The sequence below is a fragment of the Rhododendron vialii genome, chromosome 5a (assembly GCF_030253575.1).
Source record: "Rhododendron vialii isolate Sample 1 chromosome 5a, ASM3025357v1".
In the NCBI taxonomy this organism is placed as follows: Eukaryota; Viridiplantae; Streptophyta; class Magnoliopsida; order Ericales; family Ericaceae; genus Rhododendron; species Rhododendron vialii.
The window spans coordinates 29,776,717-29,798,159 of record NC_080561.1 but is presented as its reverse complement, the minus strand read 5'-3'; the positions used below and the strand labels follow the sequence as shown (position 1 = coordinate 29,798,159).

At 37.5% G+C, this 21,443-nt stretch overlaps 2 protein-coding genes across 2 annotated transcripts; one reads left to right on the top strand and one right to left on the bottom strand.

The window, feature by feature from the left end:
- Positions 1–1,548: 1,548 nt before the first annotated feature.
- On the bottom strand, positions 1,549–2,707 carry LOC131327402 (uncharacterized). The gene is made up of 2 exons (XM_058360540.1): positions 2,208–2,707; positions 1,549–1,602 (listed from the first exon to the last, which is right to left on the bottom strand). The coding sequence occupies exons 1-2, from the start codon at positions 2,472–2,474 to the stop codon at positions 1,567–1,569; spliced, it is 303 nt and encodes a 100-aa protein (XP_058216523.1). The 5' UTR covers positions 2,475–2,707; the 3' UTR covers positions 1,549–1,566.
- An 8,869-nt stretch (positions 2,708–11,576) lies between these two features.
- On the top strand, positions 11,577–21,443 carry LOC131327399 (uncharacterized). Its single transcript, XM_058360536.1, has 5 exons — positions 11,577–12,047; positions 12,196–12,345; positions 12,448–12,603; positions 13,671–13,718; positions 21,153–21,443. Exons 1-5 carry the CDS (start codon positions 11,675–11,677, stop codon positions 21,176–21,178), a joined length of 753 nt encoding a protein of 250 aa, XP_058216519.1. The 5' UTR covers positions 11,577–11,674; the 3' UTR covers positions 21,179–21,443.

The following is a 21,443-nucleotide window of genomic DNA, read 5'->3' as shown; positions in this document are numbered from 1 at the left end:
ACTTTTGGTGATAGAGTGAATACTACTTTTGGAAGGTCCCTCCTTGCAAAAGTGGACTCTATTATCTATAATGGTGCTTGGAGATGGCCTAGTGAAAGAAGTTCTTTAGTAAGGGATAGTGTTGCTGGGACTGCTCAAGATCTTGTTCCTCATGCTCACAGGGAGGATACTATCGTTTGGCTTTTGAACTCTAATGGCAATTTTTCTGCTAAATCTGCTTATTCTGCTCTTAGGTCATGCTCTCCTGAGGTGGGTTGGTCCTATTTGGTTTGGCACAAATATTCAGTTCCTAGTTGGTCTTTTATTCAGTGGGTAGCTTTTCTGGGTCGATTAACAGCAAAGGAAAGGTTACTCGCTTGAGGAGTGCAGGCTGATTCAAGTTGTGTATTATGTCATGGAGGACAAGAGTCTCATCTTCACTTGTTCTTTGAATGCCCCTTTTTTGCTTTCGTCTGGTTGCAGGTTAGGGAGAAGTGCGAGGTGCCCCCTCATGACTGGGACTTGGCTTCTGAAATTCAGTGGGGAGTGTTGCACTGTAGAACCAAGTCGATTCAAGCTACCACATTCAAGCTTTGCTTGTCTGCATCAATTTGCTATCTTCGGAAAGAGAGGAATTCTAAAATCTTTAGACAAATTAGTAGTGATTCTTCTTCAGTTGTGAATCTGATCATGGGTGAAATCAAGGCATGTGCGTGCTCTTGGCGAAGGATGGTACAGTCATCTGAAACTTCTAGGTTTTGTGCAATATGGGGGTTCTCGGAGTTTGGTTTTAAAGCTTCTTAAGTCTTGTTTCTTTGTATCTGATGCTTGTCCAGTTTGAGGTTTTGTTTTGTTGAGTCTTTTTTGGTTGTATATGTTTTAATGTTCTCAAGGCTATCTCGTTGAGTTTTAGGCTTAGTCACTTTATAAAATCGACTGTTCCAAAAAAAATATCGAAGTAGATAATTGCTTGGAAACAATAAATAACTCAAGAGAATTAGATCAAGAATCATAACAAATAATGAGAGCAATAAATATCAACAAGGGTTCGACATACCAAATTCTCTTCTTATGCTGCAAAATCTATCCTCGCTAAGAGGTTTTGTAAAAATGTCATCTAATTGATTATCGGTGCTCACAAAATCAATAACAATATCTCCACTTTGAACATGATCGATCTCTAATGAAGTGATGTCTAATATCAATATGCTTGGTTCTAGAATGCTGAATAGGATTCTTAGTCAAACTAATATGATGCACATGTCAATCCACACCTGTTAAGCCTTCTTTGCAATTCAAAAACTTCGAGCTTCATGAATAACTCATAAGCTCTCTAGTTAAAAAACTTGTTAGCAATAGGAGCATATTAACAATATTCAATAAAGATGAGGAGAATCAATCATGTCAAGTTACTGTAAAACACTTATGTATTTCGAAATAACTCATTAAAATCAATACCTTCAAATCTATTTGAACCTTCGACAACTCAAATTGATAATTAAATCATACCATATGAGTCGGAGTTGACTCAACCAATCTGTTGAGCTTACTCCATCACAGAAAGTCGCTTTTCTTGTTGTCTGAAAATCATCTTCTAACATTTACCTTTGAGCGCACGTCAATCTACAAAAATAATTCATATGCAATTCTTTGGTACCCATAATTGCTTGGGTCTGTGAGGATTAGTAACAAGATGATTAGGAACCCACATCTTTTTTGTTCCAACACAAATATTTTTACGAACAGGACAAGAATATGATAAATGCCTAATCATTCCACAATAGTTGAAAGTAATGAGAGGACGACTAGAAGAAGTTGCTTTTACAAACAAAGTTTGATAAAGTTTTTGCTTTTTAGTAGGATTAAAACCGATGCCCGCTTTATCAAAAACACATCTTTGTTTTCCAAGAATCATATCCAAATTTTCTTTTCCTTGAACAAACTTAAAAAAGAGATGCTTTCAAATCCTCGACTTCATTTTTTAAAATATCATTCTCAAGTATCAAATCATTGGCATTTTCATTTGGAGAAGAACTTTGTTCGATTTTTCTTTTTAAGGCATCATTCTCATTCTTCAAAAATTCATTCTCAACAAGTTGCGAAAAATTAGTCTTTTTGAGTGCACTATATTTAGAACTCAACTTCTTAAACTCGGAGTGCAATTCTCCAAATGCATCTAATAGTTCATCATAAGTAAATTGCTCATCAAAATCATCACTAGAGTTTACCTCTTCCTCACCATGTGCTATCAAGCATAGGTTAGCAATTTCGTGCTCACTATTTTCTTCGGAACTACTCACATCAACTTCATCCCATGCAGCAAGCATAGCTCTTCTTTTTGCCTTTTTCATTGATTTTTTGACTTCGGGACATTGTGTCTTCAAATGGCTCAACCTATTCCACTCATAACATACGATTTCACTTTTCTTGCTATGCTCTCCCTTAGAACCATCCCTTTTGAAAGTTCTTTTTGCCCTTCGCATTTTTCTTTTCATGAACTTTTTTAACTTTCTAATGATACCGCTAGATCTTCATCACCGCTTGATTCGGAGTCATCGTCACTTTCACTTGATGTACTTGAAGTAGAAATTTTAAAAGTAAGGTCCTTTTTCTTACGGCTTCCATTATCTTCCAAGTTCATCATGGTTGCATGAGTCATAAGAGAACCCAAAAGCTCATCTAGAGTGTAATTTGTGAGGTCTCGTTTGGCCTCAATGATTGTTGTCACTTTTGGCTCCCATTGCTTTGATAATGACCTGAGAATCTTTCTCATAAGATCAACATTAGAGTAAGACTTTTCAAGAGATTTCAAGCTTTAATAATATCAGTATAGCGTGTAAACATGTTCGAGATGGATTCATCAAGCATCATTTAAAACAATTCATACTTATGAACAAGCATGTCTATTTTAGATTCTTTAACCTGACTAGTACCCTCATGCGTAACTTCTAGGTTATCCCAAATTTCATTAGCCGATTCACATGCAGAGACTCTACTTAACTCATTAGGATCTAAAGCATAATATAACAGATTCACAGCTTTAGCATTTAGTTCAATACCACTAATATCATTAGCATTCCATTCCTTTTCCTCTTTAGAAACTACTACCCCATCAACGGTTTTGGTAGGATAGTGCAGCCCATCAACAATAACTCTCCACAACTTGTAGTCAGTTTGAATATAAATACGCATCCTAGCCTTCCAATAATTATAGTTAGACCTGCTAAATAAAGGATGTCTATTGCTCGATTGGCCCTTCGGAAGAAAGGAGCCATAAGGGGTTGTCATGGATCTTACCCTAAGACAATTAAGTAAAAATTAATTAGAGTTCCGCTCTGATACCAATTGTTGGCCCAAAAGAATCCCAAGAGGGAGGGTGAATTGGGTTTCTCACTGAATTTTAGCAAATTAAAAAACTAAATACAAGATAGAAACAAATCAACACTATAGCACAATTGAGTCGACTCAAACCAGTCATCAATATTGTAAACAAAACAGATGGAGCTAGCTCAATAGCAAAAACACAGCAGATATAGAAAACTGATTAGCAGATTTTTAGGACTTTAATATATGGACGTAATTAACTAATTAAGCAAGCTAACTTGCCCCAAGTGAGATTCAAAGATTATTAGATTACACAAGCAATATAAATATGCAAAGTGGAGCAATATAAATATGCAAAATGGAAATTAAAGGAGCAAGGGAACGAGAAATCAAACACAAGGATTTATAGTGGTTTGGTCCGCTACTTCACGGCCTAGTCCACTCCCCCAAGTGTCCAACTTGGGATTTGCTGCACTATCTCCAATAGTTAAATCTTCTAACTTCGCGGGAGCTAGACAACCTTTACAACGAGCAATCATCCCTAATCGCTCCGACTAATTTTGACTCCGGTGCTAGTCACACCTAACCCAACTAGTTTTGACTCCGGTGCTAATAAGACCTAGCCCTCAAGTGTTTTTCTCTCCAAAACCACTCACAAAAAGATAAACTCTCACAAGAGTATGAATAAGGGTGTACAATCCCTTTTATGAATATGGCTCAAGAACAACACTCAAACTAGTGTAATAAGATATTCAAGAGAAAGCTTTAGAGATGATTAATAGATATTCAAGATGTAGCTCACTGCAGTTTTTCTTCAAGAGTTGTAGTGTTCTGCACTTGTTCTTCTCTTCTTTATATTCTTAAACCCCAATTGAATGTTGAATGATTCCTCTTAGCTGTTGCATAAAATCAGCCCTTGACTAATTTCCATCTTCCTTCAATCTCTATAATTCCGGCACAAGATTTCCTCTTTCCTTTTCAAAGCCCTTCCAGCCATTAGAAAATAAGGAGAGATTTTCCTTAATCTCTTTCCTTCTTCAATTTCCTTGACTATTGGAGATAGGAATTGTGAAGCCCTTTCCTTTTGTATCTTCAATTAACTCATTGAAATCCTCTTTGATTCTTCAACGTACTTGTATACTTTCCTTTCCTTCTATCGCCTCTTTCTTGTACAGAAACGTAGAAACCTAGGATAGGGAAAATAATTACCTATGTAAAGCACACCTTGAAGACTCCAATACTTGTAGGAATTTCTCATAACTCCCTTAATAAACAAGGAATAACGTAATTACCCCAGTAAGAACATATTTTACCAATGAAGTCCAATTGACTAGTATAGTTCCAATTAGGTTGTGTTTGTTATCATCAAAATCTAGAACCTTGGGGCTAACAATCTCCCCCTTTTTTATGATGACAAATATCGCAACAATAATATTCAATAAAAAGGATTAAGAGCAAATATCATAAGAGAGAAGATGACCTCGGCATCCACCCTGTACTCGAGACGCCCCGCTGGCACGGGGCAATCGTATTGGGAGGACTAACCAGCTTCACCCGTCGATATTGCATGGGCAGCATTATGAAGCCCCTTATGTTAGCCTGCCGCTAAGTGAAGGGTTCTGCGCTGCTCTTTAAAGATTAAGTTACGTACGTCTTTCCCTAACAGCAATTGCTTTTAGGTGAGTTGGTTAGTACCTTATCCAACAAGTGGTATCAGAGCAAGGTCACGGGTTCGAGTCCTAGGCTGGTGCTGGGAGGGAGATTGTTGGCTTTATGGGGGCCAACATCCACCCTATAATCAAGACACCCCGTGCTGGTGCGGGTCAAGCGTATTGGAAGGACTAACCGCCTTCACCCGTTGATGTTGTATGGGCATCATTGCAAAGCCCCTTATGTCCACCTGCCGTTAAGTGTAGGGTTATACACTGCTCTTTAAAGATTAAGCTGTGTCTTTTTCTAACAACAATTGCTTTTAGGTGAGTTGGTTAGCACCTGATCAATATCTATCGTCGACCAAGCAATGCAGTAGTTAAGAGAGTAGATAGGATATCTTTGGGTATCAATGCTACGGGGAGGGGTACACCTAAATTGACATTGGATGCTGTTGTGCACAAAGATATGAGTATAATAGTTTTGTGTGAACAAGTGGCCATTGTCAGAGCTTAATAGAAGAAAATGATTCAAGTAGCTGACCCCAAGTGATTGAGACATAAGGCTCGGTTTGGTTTGGTTTGGTTCTCACCCATATTTTGTGTAAAAACTTAATCAATCAGTATTTGTGAAATCAGCTAAAGTGCATTAAACTGTTTTATAACAAACAAGTAGAGGCCAACCTTTTGGTTGGGCAGGGAGGGGTGCCTAACACCTTTCCCTCACCGTACCCATGAATTCCGAACTCAGAATCTTGTCCTTTTTGGTTTTTTGGTTTCTTAAAAATCAAGTGGCAACTCTAATCACTCATCACTCTTTATCGTGTGGAGACACCTCTAGCCATGGAAGTGTCCACATGAACGAGTACACAACAAAGTCCCTAACGAGCTGTGCATTCCTTTACCATTCCAACGCCGTCCAAACTGTGCGGTGATGCCCTTGTCGGAGGAGCATCAATAACCATTTTGTCTCTTGTAGACTGTATGGGTATTGCTTTGTATAGTGACCCTTTTTCTTGCAAATATAGCAACATCTGACTTCAATAGCTTCGGAATTTCTTTTGCACAAATACAAACACAAAATTGATATAAACACAAAGTAGGAAGTCAATAAGAATCTAAGAAAGAAGCAAACAGGTTTTATTATTTCAAACAAGTCTAGATACTAACATCAGGGGCTCCTCCTTTTACAAGCATAAGAAGAAGTATCAAGACAAGCATAACTTCTAACTTTAGACAAGTATATCTTACAGAGATTAAATTATTTCCACCATAGGTTAAGAACTCCAAGTTTCCACCACCGCAATATGTGGGCCCCATCGTTAATTTGTTACGTTAATCTGAATCATTCATCTTGTAGGACTCGCAAAGTAGTATATCCATGCAAAAAATTAGCTTCATCAGATTTCGATAGATATATCAAAAATTAAATTTTGATTTGTAAAATGGATGGTATGATTCTTTAAAGTTTAGTTGTCCATGGCCTTCTATTTTGTAAACCAAAATTCAATTTTTGATACACCTATCAATTTTTCATCAAGCTTACTTTTTGCATCGATATACTACACTACGGGTCCTAGAAGATGAACGGTTGAGATCTCTACAACAAACGCATGATGGGGCCCACAACAGATGGTGAAAATCGTGGATTTTCTACCTAAGGTGGAAAGAATTTAATCTCTATCTTACAACTTTTGAAAAGTATATCGTGCAACTTTAGACAAACATATATTTGTTTACATAATAAATAAACAACTTTATTATTAACTTGATAGGTTGGTCATATTTTCTCTTCTATCTGTAATAGCCCCTTGAATGGTGAGAAGTGATGAGATAAAAAAGGGGAGCCTTTCTCACCAAATCTCACCACGTTTGTAGAAATTGAGTGAGAAAGGAAAAGGGACAATCAAATAATCAATCCAAGTGAGTGATTTGACAAGAAACCATAACCATTTTTTCTCTTTTCTCATGAAATCCCTCCATTCGAAGGGGCCGTAAGAGCAAGTTTCAGACTCATGTCTCATGGGTACTGTTTCCATTAACCAACAAATTGTAGGCCACAACTTTTTTGTTTTGTTCTTATGTAAACACAAAATAGGTACGAACATAAAGTAGGAAGGGAATAAGGATCTAAGAAAGAAGCACACAGGTTTTATTATTTCAAACAAGTTCGGATACACACATCAGAGGTAAGCTAGGCACAAGGAAAAGCATCAAGACAAGCATAACTTCTATAACTTCTGACTTTAGATAAACATATCTTACAACTTTAGACAAGTATATCTTGCAACTTTAGACAAGCAAATATTCATTTACATAATAGACAAACAACTTCATTATTAACTCGATAGGTTGGTCATATCTCATCTTCTATATGTAATAGCCCCATTGAATGGTGAGAAAGGATGAGATAAGAAAGGAAAAGGGACAATCAATTTTTTTTTTTTACTTTTCTCTTCATTGCTTGCCAAAATAATCAATCTAAAAGAGTGATTTGACAAAATACCATAACCATTTCTTTTCTTTTATTTTCTCATGAAATCCTTCCATTCAAAGCGGTCGAAAGAGCAAGCTTCAGACTCATGTCTCAGAGGGTGTTTCCACTAACGAATAAGTTATGGACCACAACTTTTTGGTTTTGTTCTCATTAAAAAAAAAAGTTTGTTAGTTTTATGCCAAACCTTTATGTAAATATTGGTTCGTCTTGACGAGATAAATTAGAAAAGTAAAAACTTATGAATTTACCAAGTATTTTGAGAAATATCTAACCAAAAGCTCAAAAAGTCCATTTTAAAACTTTTTCTCGGATATTTAAAAAAATGCTTGTGTAAAAGTCACAATCTTTTATTTTTCCAATTGCTTTCATCGAGACAAACAAATAATTTATAAAAATTTAGTGCAAAATTAATAAATGCGAAAAAATTGAGTAAAGATAAAACCAAAAAGTTGTGGTCCAGTGGAAACACCCCCTACAGTTTAAAAAAAAAGTGCCGCTCAAAAAATAGTGGAAACACCCCCCTCTATATAGATCTCTCAAGGAGAACTAAGGAGTACCCCCCTCTCTCTCTCTCTCTTGAGAGAACTAAGGAGTACCCCCTCTCTCTCTCTCTCTCTCTCATCCTCAAGAGGAGATCGAGCAGAAGTTATGGACCAACTAATGCCCCAGGATTCTTCATCCCGAACACAGAAGCGGCAGAATAATGTGGCTGCAAACACCATAGAACCTGGTAATTATTTATACTACGTAATGAAAAACTACTACTTCAAAAATTTCTAGTTATTTCTTTTTCGGGCATTTATGAATGTTTACCCATAGTGGAAGCTCTAGCTAGCTCAACACCACCTGCCCAACAAGAAATCCATCTCTATAGTAGAGAGTAATCCAGTTTTGGGATCATGAGTTCCCGTTCATCTTTTGAATCTTTCATAATTTTTTTGTTAATTTTTTTTTTTGCCAAATTTTTGTAGTCGTCCCTCTAATTTTACGGTTTTCTCAATTTCGTCCCTTTAGTTTCAATTGCTACCAAATAAATCTTGTAGTTTGTTTTACGTTCCAAATTGATAAAATCGTTAACACCATTAATGAAACTAACGGAAAAATATGATTAAAAAATTAAGTGCTTAAATTTTCAATCCGGTTAAACCGGTACGAAAATCTTATTAATTTTTTTGATCATTTTATCCTAGATGGTCATAATGAATTTTTGGCTCTAAGGTCTTTCAAGGAGTTCCCGAAAACTCCTTATTTAGTTTCAGGGCTTTCTTAGGGTGCTCATTGAAAGGCCTTAAAGCCAAAAATCCATTATAACCATTTAAGATAAAATAATCAGAAAATAGGACCTTCGCACCGGTTCAAATGAATTGAACGCTTGTTTTTGTTCACCGTTTATATATTAAGTGTTCCAATTTTTAATCTGTTTGAACCGGTGCGAAGATCTTATTTTTCTGATTATTTTATCTTAAATGGTTATAATGGATTTTTGATTATAAGACATTTCAATGAGCACCCTAAAAGAGCCCTAAAACTAAATAAAGAATTTTCGGGAGCTCCTTGAAAGGCCTTAAAGCCAAAATTTCATTACGACCATCTAGGATAAAATGATCAAAAAAATAAGATCTTCGCACCGGTTCAACCGGATTGAAAATTGAAGCACTTAATTTTTTAATCATATTTTTCTGTTAGTTTCATTAACGGTGTTAACGATTTTACCAATTTGGAACATAAAACGAACTACAGGGTTTATTTGGTAGCAATTGAAACTAGATGAACGATATTGAGACAACCGTAAAACTAGAGGGACGACTACGAAAATTTGTCTTTTTTTTTTTTTGCAATACTGTTCTAGACAAGGTTTCTAAACAAGGTTTAAAATCTCGGCCATACATATCATACGAGGCAATACGGTACAGTTTTTTAGCCTTCCAACATCCATATATAGTTATATACCAATGAGATGGAAAATCACATGTGTATCTCCAGTTCCCGTTATGTTTCGGTCGGTTTTCAATTCACATACTGGCTCACAGCCATTATAGCTGATAGTCCATTATTAAGGGTGATTTAGGAACTTTTAAAAAAATTATTTTCTTGTCAAAATTGATTTTTAAATTCAACGGCTACAACAGATTCCCTTTACGTATTGTTACATAGTAACTTCTACAATTTTTTGTCCCGGTACTGATATTTAAATCCTTGGATTTTGGATATGTAGCATTGTTGGAAAAAATTAATGTTGCATCATTCACGCAAGATCATAAACTAATTAACTAGTAGTAGTGATGCATGCTTTTGTCATTTTTAGATCCAATATTGTTCGACTCATTGCAGGGAACAAAAACTTGGAGGGTGTGAAGATGGAATGCTTGTCGCGCCCTCGATTTTCAACTTAAATATAAAGGAATTTCATAAATAGAAATCTCACTTTAATCCGTACGATACCCAAAAGATTACTGTATCTCCATTTCCAAAATCCTGCTTCGAGTCCCAAGGTTTTCAAAGTATTACATCTTCGGCTCAACGGCCTCAAATCGACATAAACATCAAGTGTCATGAAAGTTAAGAGTTCACAAATATCCCATAATCAAAAGAATTATCACTTAAGTTACCAATACATCTTCAAAAGAAACTTACAAAGATGGACAAGTAACTTCTCAAGTTAGTTTCAAAACCATGTCCACGCCCAAGCACTCCAAGCATGCAACTACTGCCCTGGGTTAGTGCCTGAAATTGATGTAAGGTCTGAGCTACACTAGCCCAGTAGAAAGCTCTAATCTAAAAATGTATGCAAATAAAATGTGGGGATGATCCAATAACGTGGGATTCAAAGAACAAACGGTAGCGATAAGCAAGTTTCCAACATTTCAACTTCAAAACCAACCAAATCCTCGATGAGTAATCTTTAAAAATACCATACATCCATATGTGTCTCGTATAAGTGTCATGAGCCGAAACTCCTGCGGGGCCAGTTAAAGGATCCCGATGTCCTCTGCCAAGCACCTTACCCATAGGGAGGTCCTGAAGTATCAAATGTGAGCATGTAGCTCCCGTCGGGCCAGTTAAAGGATCCCGATGTCCTCTGCCAGGCACTCACCCGTCGATGAGTCCTGAATGTTCTCGTCGCATTCGTAAAGTTTCAGAAGCTTTTTTTTTTTCTCACGTTCATACTATTCAATCCAACTTTGGTTCATAAAGCAATTTTAGTGAAATCATGTCCAAACGAGCTTTTGAGTCATGGAAACGTTCAATGAGGTCTTTGAATACAAGTAAATAAGGTAGGGATCATTCGGAGAGTATTTGAATAGGTTGGAAGTGATTAGAAATCAAAATGGTGAAAAACAAAGCAAAATAGTAAAAACTGGAGATAAGCAATAGGTATCGATACCAATACAAATGGTATCGATACCATTTGGTCAATAAGCATTCCAGACGCAAGGGTATCGATAACAAGCGAATTTATGGGTTTTGGAACACAAAAGTATCGATAACAATACTAAGGGTATCGATAACAGTTCACTTCAAGCAGATTTTCTGCAGATTTTCATGGGTTTAACAACAACAACAATATCAACAACGATCAATGGCAAGAATCAAGCTACAAGAAACATGTCATAAACATATATTGTAAGTTAGAACTCCATACCTCGAAGGTTGAAGTGCAAAATCAAAGATTCTCCAAGCCCTAGCCCCAAACTTTGAAACCCCAAACTTTGAAACCTAATGGAGTACGCCTCCACAGAGCTCAAACCAACAAGAAACGAGCTCTACTACGTGAAGGATTGAAGGTTGTTTTGTGGAGGTTTTAAGTTATTTTGAGTGGAGGTTTTGAGTTATTTTGAGTGAAGTTTGAGAGAGAGAGAGAGAGAGAGAGAGAGAGAGAGATAGAGAGTGAGAGCCGAGAGAGGGAAAGAAGAACGGGAGAGTGAGATGGGAGGAAAATGGGAAAGTTATTCCCTACCTTACACACACGCACACACACATGATATACACACTATGCACAATTCACACATTTTCCCTTCAATACACCATTTTAACACATTAACCCCAAATCTCAATATTCCAAACCAATTTCCTCATTTTATTTCCTTTAAATCACTTATAAAAATTTTACGGGTCTCTACAATACTGGAGATACATACTGCTTAAAGATGCACTCAAAGGCAACTGGGACGAGGCCAGTAGAATCTTTGTCCAAGATGAAGGTGCGATCACAGCCCCAATCGGCATGCATTCCAAGATAGCGCTCCAAACAGCAGTCGGGGCGAGAGAAAGGGCAATCCATTTTGTGGAGAAGTTGGTGGAGTTGATGCCCATGGAGGCCTTGGCACTGCATGACCGATTTGGTATTACCGCCCTTCATACTGCTACTTTGGTTGGCAATAAGAGGGCCATTGTTGTCTTGGTGCAAAAAAATCCTGATTTAGTCTACATTAGCAGCAGTTCTGACCATATACCGGTTCATAATGCTGCAAAATATGCTTGTAAAGACATCCTTTTGTTCTTATTGGCCGCTACCAAGGATGATCATGTGTCTAGGCCCTTTTCAAATAAAAGAGTTGTTCGGCTTGTCAATTACGCAATCTCCTCCGGATTCTTTGGTAAGTCGCCCAAGCTAAATAAAAGATCAGTACGAGAATGGCAAGTACTTTCAAATATTCTATGACAAGTATAAATGAGAAATACTAAGAAGTCTACCGTGTTCTTATTTTCACTAGCTTGTTGTTTCTTTTTGTCTGTGACAAACAGATGTAGCCCTCAATCTGATGCAACGCTATCCCGAAGCAGCTAAATCAAAAGTTGACGACAATGAGTATGCTTTGGCACGGATAGCTAGAAAGCCATCCACATTCCCCAGTGGTAGTGGCCTGAACTTTTGGCAATGCATTATCTATTGTTGTAACTTTCTAGTAATCCCAACTCATTTTTTCCCTTCAATTTTGGATTTATGTGTGTCTTATATCTAATAGCTTAAATTTACATATGATTTTCCCTTCGAAGGTGTTCCTGTGAAATTGGAGACGAACCCCATCAAAGATCCCCCGAGTAGAGGCGACCTTGAGAATCCAGCTTTTGCTAACAGAAGATCTCAAGTGATTGTGCACAAGTACGATTGGAGTTTTTGGGCTCCACTTTTGAAGGACTTCTCCATTTTCGGTTGTCATTTACACAACCTTCTATTTATTTTAGACCAACTTGAATATTTTAAAGGTCAGCTAGCATTAATTCTGTTTGATACCAAAATGAAATGCAACAATCACATAATTCTTGTGCTATTTTATTGAGCAAAACGAGCCAGTTTTTACATATAAACAAAACACAAAATGGATAGTTACTTCTAATACTTCATTCTGTTGTACTTTAACGCCTCATGTAGACCTCTTACCTAGCAACTTGTTAAAACCCAATAGAGTTCAAAATACTTAAACATAAGTAACATATAGTAGTTTACATGGTTGGTTTGATTCCGAGATCACCTATATCTGCCAGATTTTGGCTTTAGCGGCATTAAATAACTGCTGTCAATAGTCTCAAAATTGCCAGTAAAAGTATTTCCAGCAATAATAATATCAGAATTTATACCGCCGCCAAAGCAACTTTTGAGAAACTAAAACTAGCGGCAAATAACCACCAGTAAAAGTTCCATACTACTAATGGCAATCTTACAACCGCCGCTAAAGGGTTCTTGGGGAAAAAGTTATATGAAATATGAAATTTGAACCCACAACCCTTTGAATAGTACACAAGCACTTAACCACTCAGCTACATAAAATTCTATTTTTATTACAAAAATAAGAATATTTCTATCATACAACGATATTATTACCTATGGTTTTTGGCTTACCGCCATTCATAGTACTTTTACCGGTGGTTTCACGTTGTCGCCGTTAATAGTCACCATTACGGGCAGTTTTACTCCTATCGTTCATAATTATACCTTTTGCAGTGCTTTGTCATTACTGCTAGTAAGAGCACCCTTTACCGACAGATTTATTACCGCAGGTAAAAAAAACCACCGATAAAGGCTATTTTTGGTGTAGTTTATATATGTAGACTCCCAATGAGTCAGCTATTTTTTTTTTTCCTTATCTGTTGAGTATTCAATTTATTTCCATGTTATTTGTACTTGTTTGAACTGGAGATACCTAATTCGGATGTCTTTAGCACTAGCATCTTCTTTTCATGTTTATTTCAATTAATCGATTTAGCTTTGGGATGTACAGGAAGTCAAAAACTGCTGACCATGCTCTGGAAAATGTTTGAAATTTTGGGTAATGAACAACTAGTGCCAGTTAATTTAACACACAGTTATTGAGCAGTTAATTCTTCTCTTTTTTGGGTTATTTACCTAAACACCCCTTAACGTTTACGCGTTTTTCACGGACACCCCCTTCATGAATTCTCGCTACGGCTAGACCCCCTCATTAAAGTTTTCATTTGAGGGACCTAACGCCGTTGGACGGCATGGCTGAAAAGACCAATTTGCCCTCTCTTATATATAGTCAATACTTATTCTTTTCCTTCCCATGCCCCATTCTTTACACACAACAACTTCTCTCTCTCTCTCTCTCTCTCTCTCTCTCTCTCTCTCTCTCTATATATATATATGTATCTCTCTCTCTCTCTCTATATATATATATATATATATATATATATATATATATAGAGAGAGAGAGAGAGAGAGAGAGAGAGAGTAAGCTTCTAATGCGGACCTCCGCATCTAAGCAAAGTGCAGACCACCCCATTTCTCCCCTTTCCCGATTGAATTTTTATGATCCGAGCCGTTCAATGTGTTCAGAACATGATTTTAAGGGTACCCGCGAGAAATCATCAAAAAAAAAAATCGGGAATGGGTTCATCCGAGCAATTTTTGTTTATTTTTTATTGAACGATTCAAATAAAAACTGCTCAAATCAAGCCCTTTTCGGTCTTTTTTTTTGCCGATTTCTCGCGGGTACCCTTAAAATCATGTTTTAAACACATTGAACGGCTCGGATCATAAAAATTCAATCGGGAAAGGGGAGAAATGGGGTGGTCTGCACTTTGCTTAGATGCGGAGGTCCGCATTAGAAGCTTACTATATATATATATATATATATATATATATATACACACACACACACACACACACTCTCTCTCTCTCTCTCTCTACCATAGCCAACCCGTAACCCCAAAAACCCTAATCCCCCATCATATTCGCACAATCCCTAACATCGAAATCTCAGCAAATAGCATCCTATGTGATCGATCGACACCAGAAGAAGACCAACGTATTAGGGTTTGATTTCGATTCAGTACGACTTCAAAGACAAATTTGACAGCAATTTTAAGGACAATTCTGAAGCAGGCGAGGTAAATACATATGTATTCTCTTCGTATATCGTTCGTAACTTAGGGTTTTACTAGAGTTTAAGAAGTTGATGCTAAAATTTAGGGTTTTTCATAGTTTAAAAATGGGTTTTGGATCTAACGAGGAATATAAAATAGGTAATGAATTAAAAAATTGGGTCTTCTATGTCGGGTTCTGCATGGTCTCTCTCTCTCTCTCTCTCTCTCTCTCTCTCTCTCTCTCTCTCTCTCTCTCTCTGCAATGTCAATAAAATTAGGGTTTTTACAATCGTGTGGATTTGTGGCCCCTGTAAAGGGAATTTTTTGTACGTTCTTGACATATTCTGGATTTGTGATCACCCTGTAATATTGTTATAGATTTATGGATTTATGGTCCAAAAAATTAGGGTGTACAATTCATTTTGTCGTGTGGGTTATGGCCCCTGTAAAGGGAATTTTTTTTTAAATATTTTGTTAAATTATTTTTGACATGTTTTAGATTTGTGGTCCCCTGCAATATTGTTATGGATTTATGGATTTGTGGTCCCCATGCTTGTTACTGTTTATGTACAGTTGCCATACAGGGCACTAATTTTGTGTTTTTGTTTTTTTTTCTTATTGGGCTTATTGCATTTAATAATCGAAGATAGGGGATGGAAGGATTCAATTAAATATTAAATTTGGTGGGAAATTTGAAGGAAATCCATTCCACAGCTACATTGATGGGGATATATGTTATTCAAGAGCGATACCTTATGAGTTTTCCTATGCTGACTTAGTGACTGTAATGCAAGAAATAGGGTGTTACCCATGGCGCTCATTTTTTTATTTAAGACCAGGTCATGGTATAGAGAATGGGTTATCTGAGATTACTAGTGATGTAGATATGACAGAAATGTTTGTTCTCTATGAGGGTGAGGATAAGGATATTGAGTGTTTTGTTACCCATCTCGATGTTGAAGAGGATGATGAAGAGTGGTTAGGGTGGGAGGGAGAAGAATTTGGTCTTCAGAACTTGAGGAATGCTGGTGATGATGATGATGATGATGATGATGATGAGGAGGAGGAGGAGGAGGAGGAGGAGAAGATAAGGAAGGGGGGGGGGGCAGTGTGTTACTGACAATTTAATGGTGGGGACAATCATATTGATAGTGATAGTGATAGTGATAGTGATTTTATCTGCAGTGGATTAAGGGATTCATCATCGTCTAATGGTGATGACATAGAATATGTACAGAATGAGGGTGTGGATGGTGATGAAGGAGGGTGTCTGCCAGTTAGGAATTTGCAGGAGGACTTGCGAAAAGGTGTGGTAATTACTGAGGTTGAGGAAAGTGACAATAGTGATGAAAATGTCAGTGTGGTTAGCTCATCAGATGATGAGAATCTAAAGAAGAAGAAGAAGGGGAAAAAGAAGATGATGAAATGCCCTGAGTTCAATGCATAAAGAGATATGAAAAATCCCAAACTGGTGGAAGGGATGTTGTTTCCCAATGTCAGGGTTTTTAGGGCTTTCCTGAAAGAGTTTCATCTTAGAAATGGTTGTCAATACAAGTACCTAAAAAATGAATCTAGGAGGATAACTGTGAAGTGCAAAGATGAAGAAGGGGAACCTCCTTGTCCATGGAGACTTCATGCATCTAGGGTAGGTGACACAATAACTTACCAAATTAAAAGACTTAGAGGAGAACATACTTGTCCCAGGGTTTACCATAACAAGTGGGCATCTGCAAAGTGGTTGGCCAAGAAGTATGTGAATGAAATAAATAATGACCCTGATTGAAAGGTGACAGCAATGCAAAATGATGTTAAGAGAAAATGGATGTTGGATGTTTCAAAAATGCAAATTTATAGGGCTAAGAGGAAAGCTATAGAGATGGTGGATGGGGCACATGGTGAACAATACCATAGATTGTGGGACTACTGTGAGATGATAAGAAATGAGAACCCTGGAAGTTGTGCAAAACTTAAGATTGATAGACCTTGGCCAGATAGAAACCCTATTTTTCAGAGGATGTTCGTTATGCTTGATGCTTAAGCCAAGGGATTTGTAGGCAACTGTAGGCCCATTATTGGTTTGGATGCTTGTTTCTTGAAAGGTCCATTTGGGCCCAGTTGATGCATGCTGTTGGGAGAGATGGTAACAACCAAATGTACCCCATTGCAATGGCAGTTGTGGAATCTGAGCTGAAGGATAGCTGGACTTGGTTTCTTGAACTTCTCACAAATGTCATTGGCAAGCCTGAGGATAAAGGATGGATTTTTATTTCTGACAAACAAAAGGAAGTGTCATGTTGTTTGTTATACACATTTTAACAATTACTTAAGCCATTTATTTGTCTATATCCACTTGTAATTTGTGGTTCTTATGCAGGGACTTACAGAGTCTATGGATCTGTTACTTCTTAGTGTGGAGCACAGGTATTGCATGAGGCATATGTAATCCATCTTCCAGAAAGTGCATAAAGGGAAGAAGTTGAAGGACCTTATGTGGGGGGCAGCAAGTGCTTAAACTCTACATGAGTTTCGTGCAAAGATGATGGAGGTAAGGGCAATTGATGTGAATACACATGAGTGGTTTTTGAAAGAACCACCTAAATATTGGGCAAGGTGTTTTTACAGTCCAAGGACCAAGACCAATAGAATGGTTAACAACTTGAGTGAGTCCTTCAACAATGCCATTAAAAAGGTGAGAGACCAACCCATTCTAACCATGATGGAAGGTTTTAGGAGGTCTGTTATGCAGAGGTATGTTGAGAGAACCAAGTTTTGTAACACTTTTAAGACCAACATATGCCCTAACATATCCAAGAAATTAGAGATGGAAAAGGCTAATGCAAAGGGATATTCTGTCATGTAATGTTCTACAACGAAGTCTGAAATAAGCTCACCTTACAAGTTTTGGATAGTGGACATTGATTTGTACACATGCACATGTAGAAAATGGGATGTGTCTGGGGTACCATGTAGGCATGCTTGTGCAGCAATGATCAAGGATAGGAGAAAACCCAAGGACTTCATTTCCCTATACTACCTGACTGAAACTTTTAGGAACTGTTATGCCTATCTCATAAACCCAATCCCAGATAAATCCATGTGGGTTCGTATAGAATATGATGACATTATGCCCCCACCATATAGAAGGAAGTCTGGCAGACCCAAAAAGGCAAGGAGGAAAGGTGCAGTGCAGAGGAGTCTTTAGCTATCCAAATTAACAAGGGTGTTGTGCCCAAGTGTAGAAAATGCAACCAACCTGACCATAATGCTAGGTCATGCAAATTTGAGGTCCGTCAATCTTCTACAAGTCTTGAGGTTGGTCAACTTATATAATGTACTTTATTTTGTACTTTTTGTTGTTTGATTTATATAACCTATTCACTTGAATTTGTAATTGGTTTTCATACTGCAGCTTCAGATAAGAGAAACATCACCTTGTCCTTTGATTCCAATTGGTGAAAGAATGCCAAGAGGTAGGGGAGTGCCAAAAAGGAGGGGACTACAAAGAAGTATTGCAAGAGGATTGAAAACTGCTCAAAGGGGAGTGGCAAGAGGGGCAACTAGTGTTGGTACTACTGAAAGGGTAGTTACAAGAGGATTAGCAAATGCTCAAAGGGGAGTTGCAAGAGGAGTGGCAAGAGGGATTCCATCTAGTATTGGTACTACTCAAAGGGTAGTTATAAGAGGATTAGAAAATGTTGAAATGGGAGTTGCAAGAGGAGTGGCAAGTGGGAGAGGACAAAGAGGTAATGGACACTATTTCAATTGTATCTTTCTAAAAATGTATTTCAATTGTATCCTTATGAATTGTATTTCAATTGTACAATCTATATTGTAACCTGATTGTATCTTCTGCTATTGTATCCTTGTCATAGGTACAATTGGTGCTCCAAAGACTGTGGGAACAGGTGTGTCAAGAGCGAGGGGAGTGGCAAGAGGATTAGCAGGTAATGACATAACTTGTCATTACAATTCTCTATTATTGGCCTTATTTATGTACTTCAATAACAACTATCCATTACACTGGCCATATTATAATTGTATTTCAATTGAAACCTTGTCACAGTTAGTGCAACAATTGGTGGTGCAAGTGTTGTGGGGACTGGTGGTGCAAGAACCACACGTAGTACAACATTTGGTGGTGTCAGGTCTGTTCAAGCTAGTGGTGCAAGGAGTGATAGAGATGGTGCTACAAGAATAGGTGGAACAAGTGGTGGTGCAAAGACTATTGAAGTTGGTACCATGATTAGGCATGGGAAAAAAATTTACTTGAAGAGTCACCAAAGTCAACAGGGCTGGAAGATAGAAAGAATTGGAGATGGTGTATTCTCATCACAAACCACAAAAGGATCCACTAAGGGATCAACCCAGTAAATAATGGTTAAGGATAGTGACTAATGAGACTAATGACATGCTTGTCCACTGTTAAGTCTTTTGGATGTGGACAATTTGAGCAAGTTGTAATAGATAATGGCTAATGACTAAGACTTTAAACTTTGAACACTACTTTAGGATGTGGCATTAGGTTATGTGAAGATAGATTATGGACACTTATGACTCTTCTGATACATTAGGATGTGGCCTTATTTTGGGTTTGTAAATGGCCTTCTTTTTGGATTGCAAATGCACAGGTTTTTGGTTTGTAATGGGATAATGCTACTGGTTCTTTTGGAAATTAGGTTGAACAAGTTGTAATTACTGCTGTTGTTGTTGCTGAATTTTATGCTGCTTCTGTTGGCTTTATTGCACAGGTTTTCTATATGCTAGGTTTTGAGTTAATACATTGGCTAATTGTTGCACAAGTGTAAATGCCAAGTCTTGAGTAAAATGGCCAGGTTTTGAGTTATATATGGTCATGGTCTTTTAAACACAAAAATCTTAAACACATAACCATTGAAATCATTTCCATTACCAAAATAAAAAAAGGGCATTACCATTGACATTGCCATCACCATTCCGATAAGTACAATGGATTAAGTACAACTAAGGTAATGCCAACATCTTCTTCTTCAACCATCCTTTACCACCAAAATAAACAATCCCTATGCCAATTAAAATCACCACAATTGCAATCAACCATTTCACCTGCAAATTAGCTAACTCAATCTTCTCTTTCATTAATTTGATCCTACCTCTGAAAATCACATTTTTTGCTTCCATATCTTCTATCTTCAGCCTCAACTCCTCATTCTTTACTTCAACCTCTTCTATCCTCAGCATCAACTCCTTATTCTTTGCTTCAAGGTCTTCCATCTCCAATGCATTCCAATCCTTCTTCATCTTCCACTCTTCCATCTTCAGTGTAAACCCATCTTCCATCTCCTTCAATTTTTTGGTCATACAATTGATCTTCACTTTAAACCATTCCTCCCTCTTTTGCCACTGTTCAATCTCCAGTCCAAACCCATTTTCCCTCTGTTTCAAATCTCGTATTTCTGCCTTCAATTCTATTTCTGTCTTTTTCAAATCAATAATCTGTTTGTGCAGGTCTTCAACATCCTTAAGCAAATCCATGTTCTTTTTCACTATCGAGTTCCCAAACTCCTTCCCTCTGTCACGTGTTGGGGGGTCAACCCAATCAAAGAACTTGCAAGGATTGTCACCCTACAAATTAAATTTCTCAAATAAAATGGACTTATTAATACATAAAATCGACTCATAGAGCATATCATAAAGGGTAAAGGATAAAAGTAGTACCTTGTAGTTTAGACATCCTAGAAATCTCCTACCCACATTCGGTTTAGTCAGATCTGTTCGTAGAGGAGCCCTTAATCCGCACCCATACAGAACATTGAAATGTTTTGGTGTACTACTTCGTGCATTGCTCAGAGTGGTGGAAGAAGACCTGGGATGGGGAGAAGGAGAAGAAGAAGAAGAAGACATTGCAGGGAGAGTTGTAGGAGGAGAGTGAAGAAATAGAGAGAGGGGAATGGAATGAATGGAGAAGAAATGGAGAGGAGGGGAGGGTTTTTACAGTTTTGAGGGAGTGATAGTGACAGATAGTGATATTGGGGAGGTTTTCACAGTTTTGGGGGGAAAAGAAATGCAGGAGGAGGGTTTTGGGGGGGAAAATTAGGGTTAGGGTTAAGGATGGCCAATTGAGGGCAATATCGGAACATTGTACCAGTATTTGGTGAAAAAAGTAACGATTTCGGATGGAAGGCTAACAGAAGGGGTCGACGGGAAAAAAAAACTTTAATGAGGGGGTCTGGCCGTAGCGAGAATTCGTGGAGGAGGTGTCCGTGAAAAACGGGTAAACATTAAGGGGTGTTTAGGTAAATAACCCTCTCTTTTTTTGCGCCTTTTTTTTTTTGGTGTGTGTGTGTCTAAACTATGGCTAATTGGAGAATCATCATATTTATGGCTTTTCCCAATTGGAGTGCCTCTCATCAAACACATCCAATAGCAAAAACAAATGCATCTTGAAGCACTTACACTACTCAAATTTGTATGCGAGGAAGTTAGATCTTTAAATGACTCAGGCACTTTTAGTTCATGTACCAAAGATCCAGTTATTAGCGCAACAAAGTTAGGGATTCACAAGGTTATAGAAGAGATTGTGGATTCATTTCCTGAGACAATTTGGACGACGGACAATGACAATTTTACTTTATTTGAACGAGCAGTTATAAATTGCAATGAAAATGTATTCAACCTCTTATATCAAATGG

Excerpts from the sequence above, each read along its gene's own strand:
- LOC131327402 (XM_058360540.1), bottom strand. The coding sequence starts at position 2,474 with ATGAAAAGAAAAATGCGAAGGGCAAAAAGAACTTTCAAAAGGGATGGT. Across the intron at positions 1,603-2,207 it reads TAGCACATGGTGAGGAAGAG|ATTGACGTGCGCTCAAAGGT; the intron begins GTAAACTCTAGT and ends TTATTTTTGTAG.
- LOC131327399 (XM_058360536.1), top strand. The coding sequence starts at position 11,675 with ATGCATTCCAAGATAGCGCTCCAAACAGCAGTCGGGGCGAGAGAAAGG. Across the intron at positions 12,604-13,670 it reads GAAGGACTTCTCCATTTTCG|GAAGTCAAAAACTGCTGACC; the intron begins GTTGTCATTTAC and ends TGGGATGTACAG. Across the intron at positions 13,719-21,152 it reads GAAAATGTTTGAAATTTTGG|TGCCTCTCATCAAACACATC; the intron begins GTAATGAACAAC and ends TCCCAATTGGAG.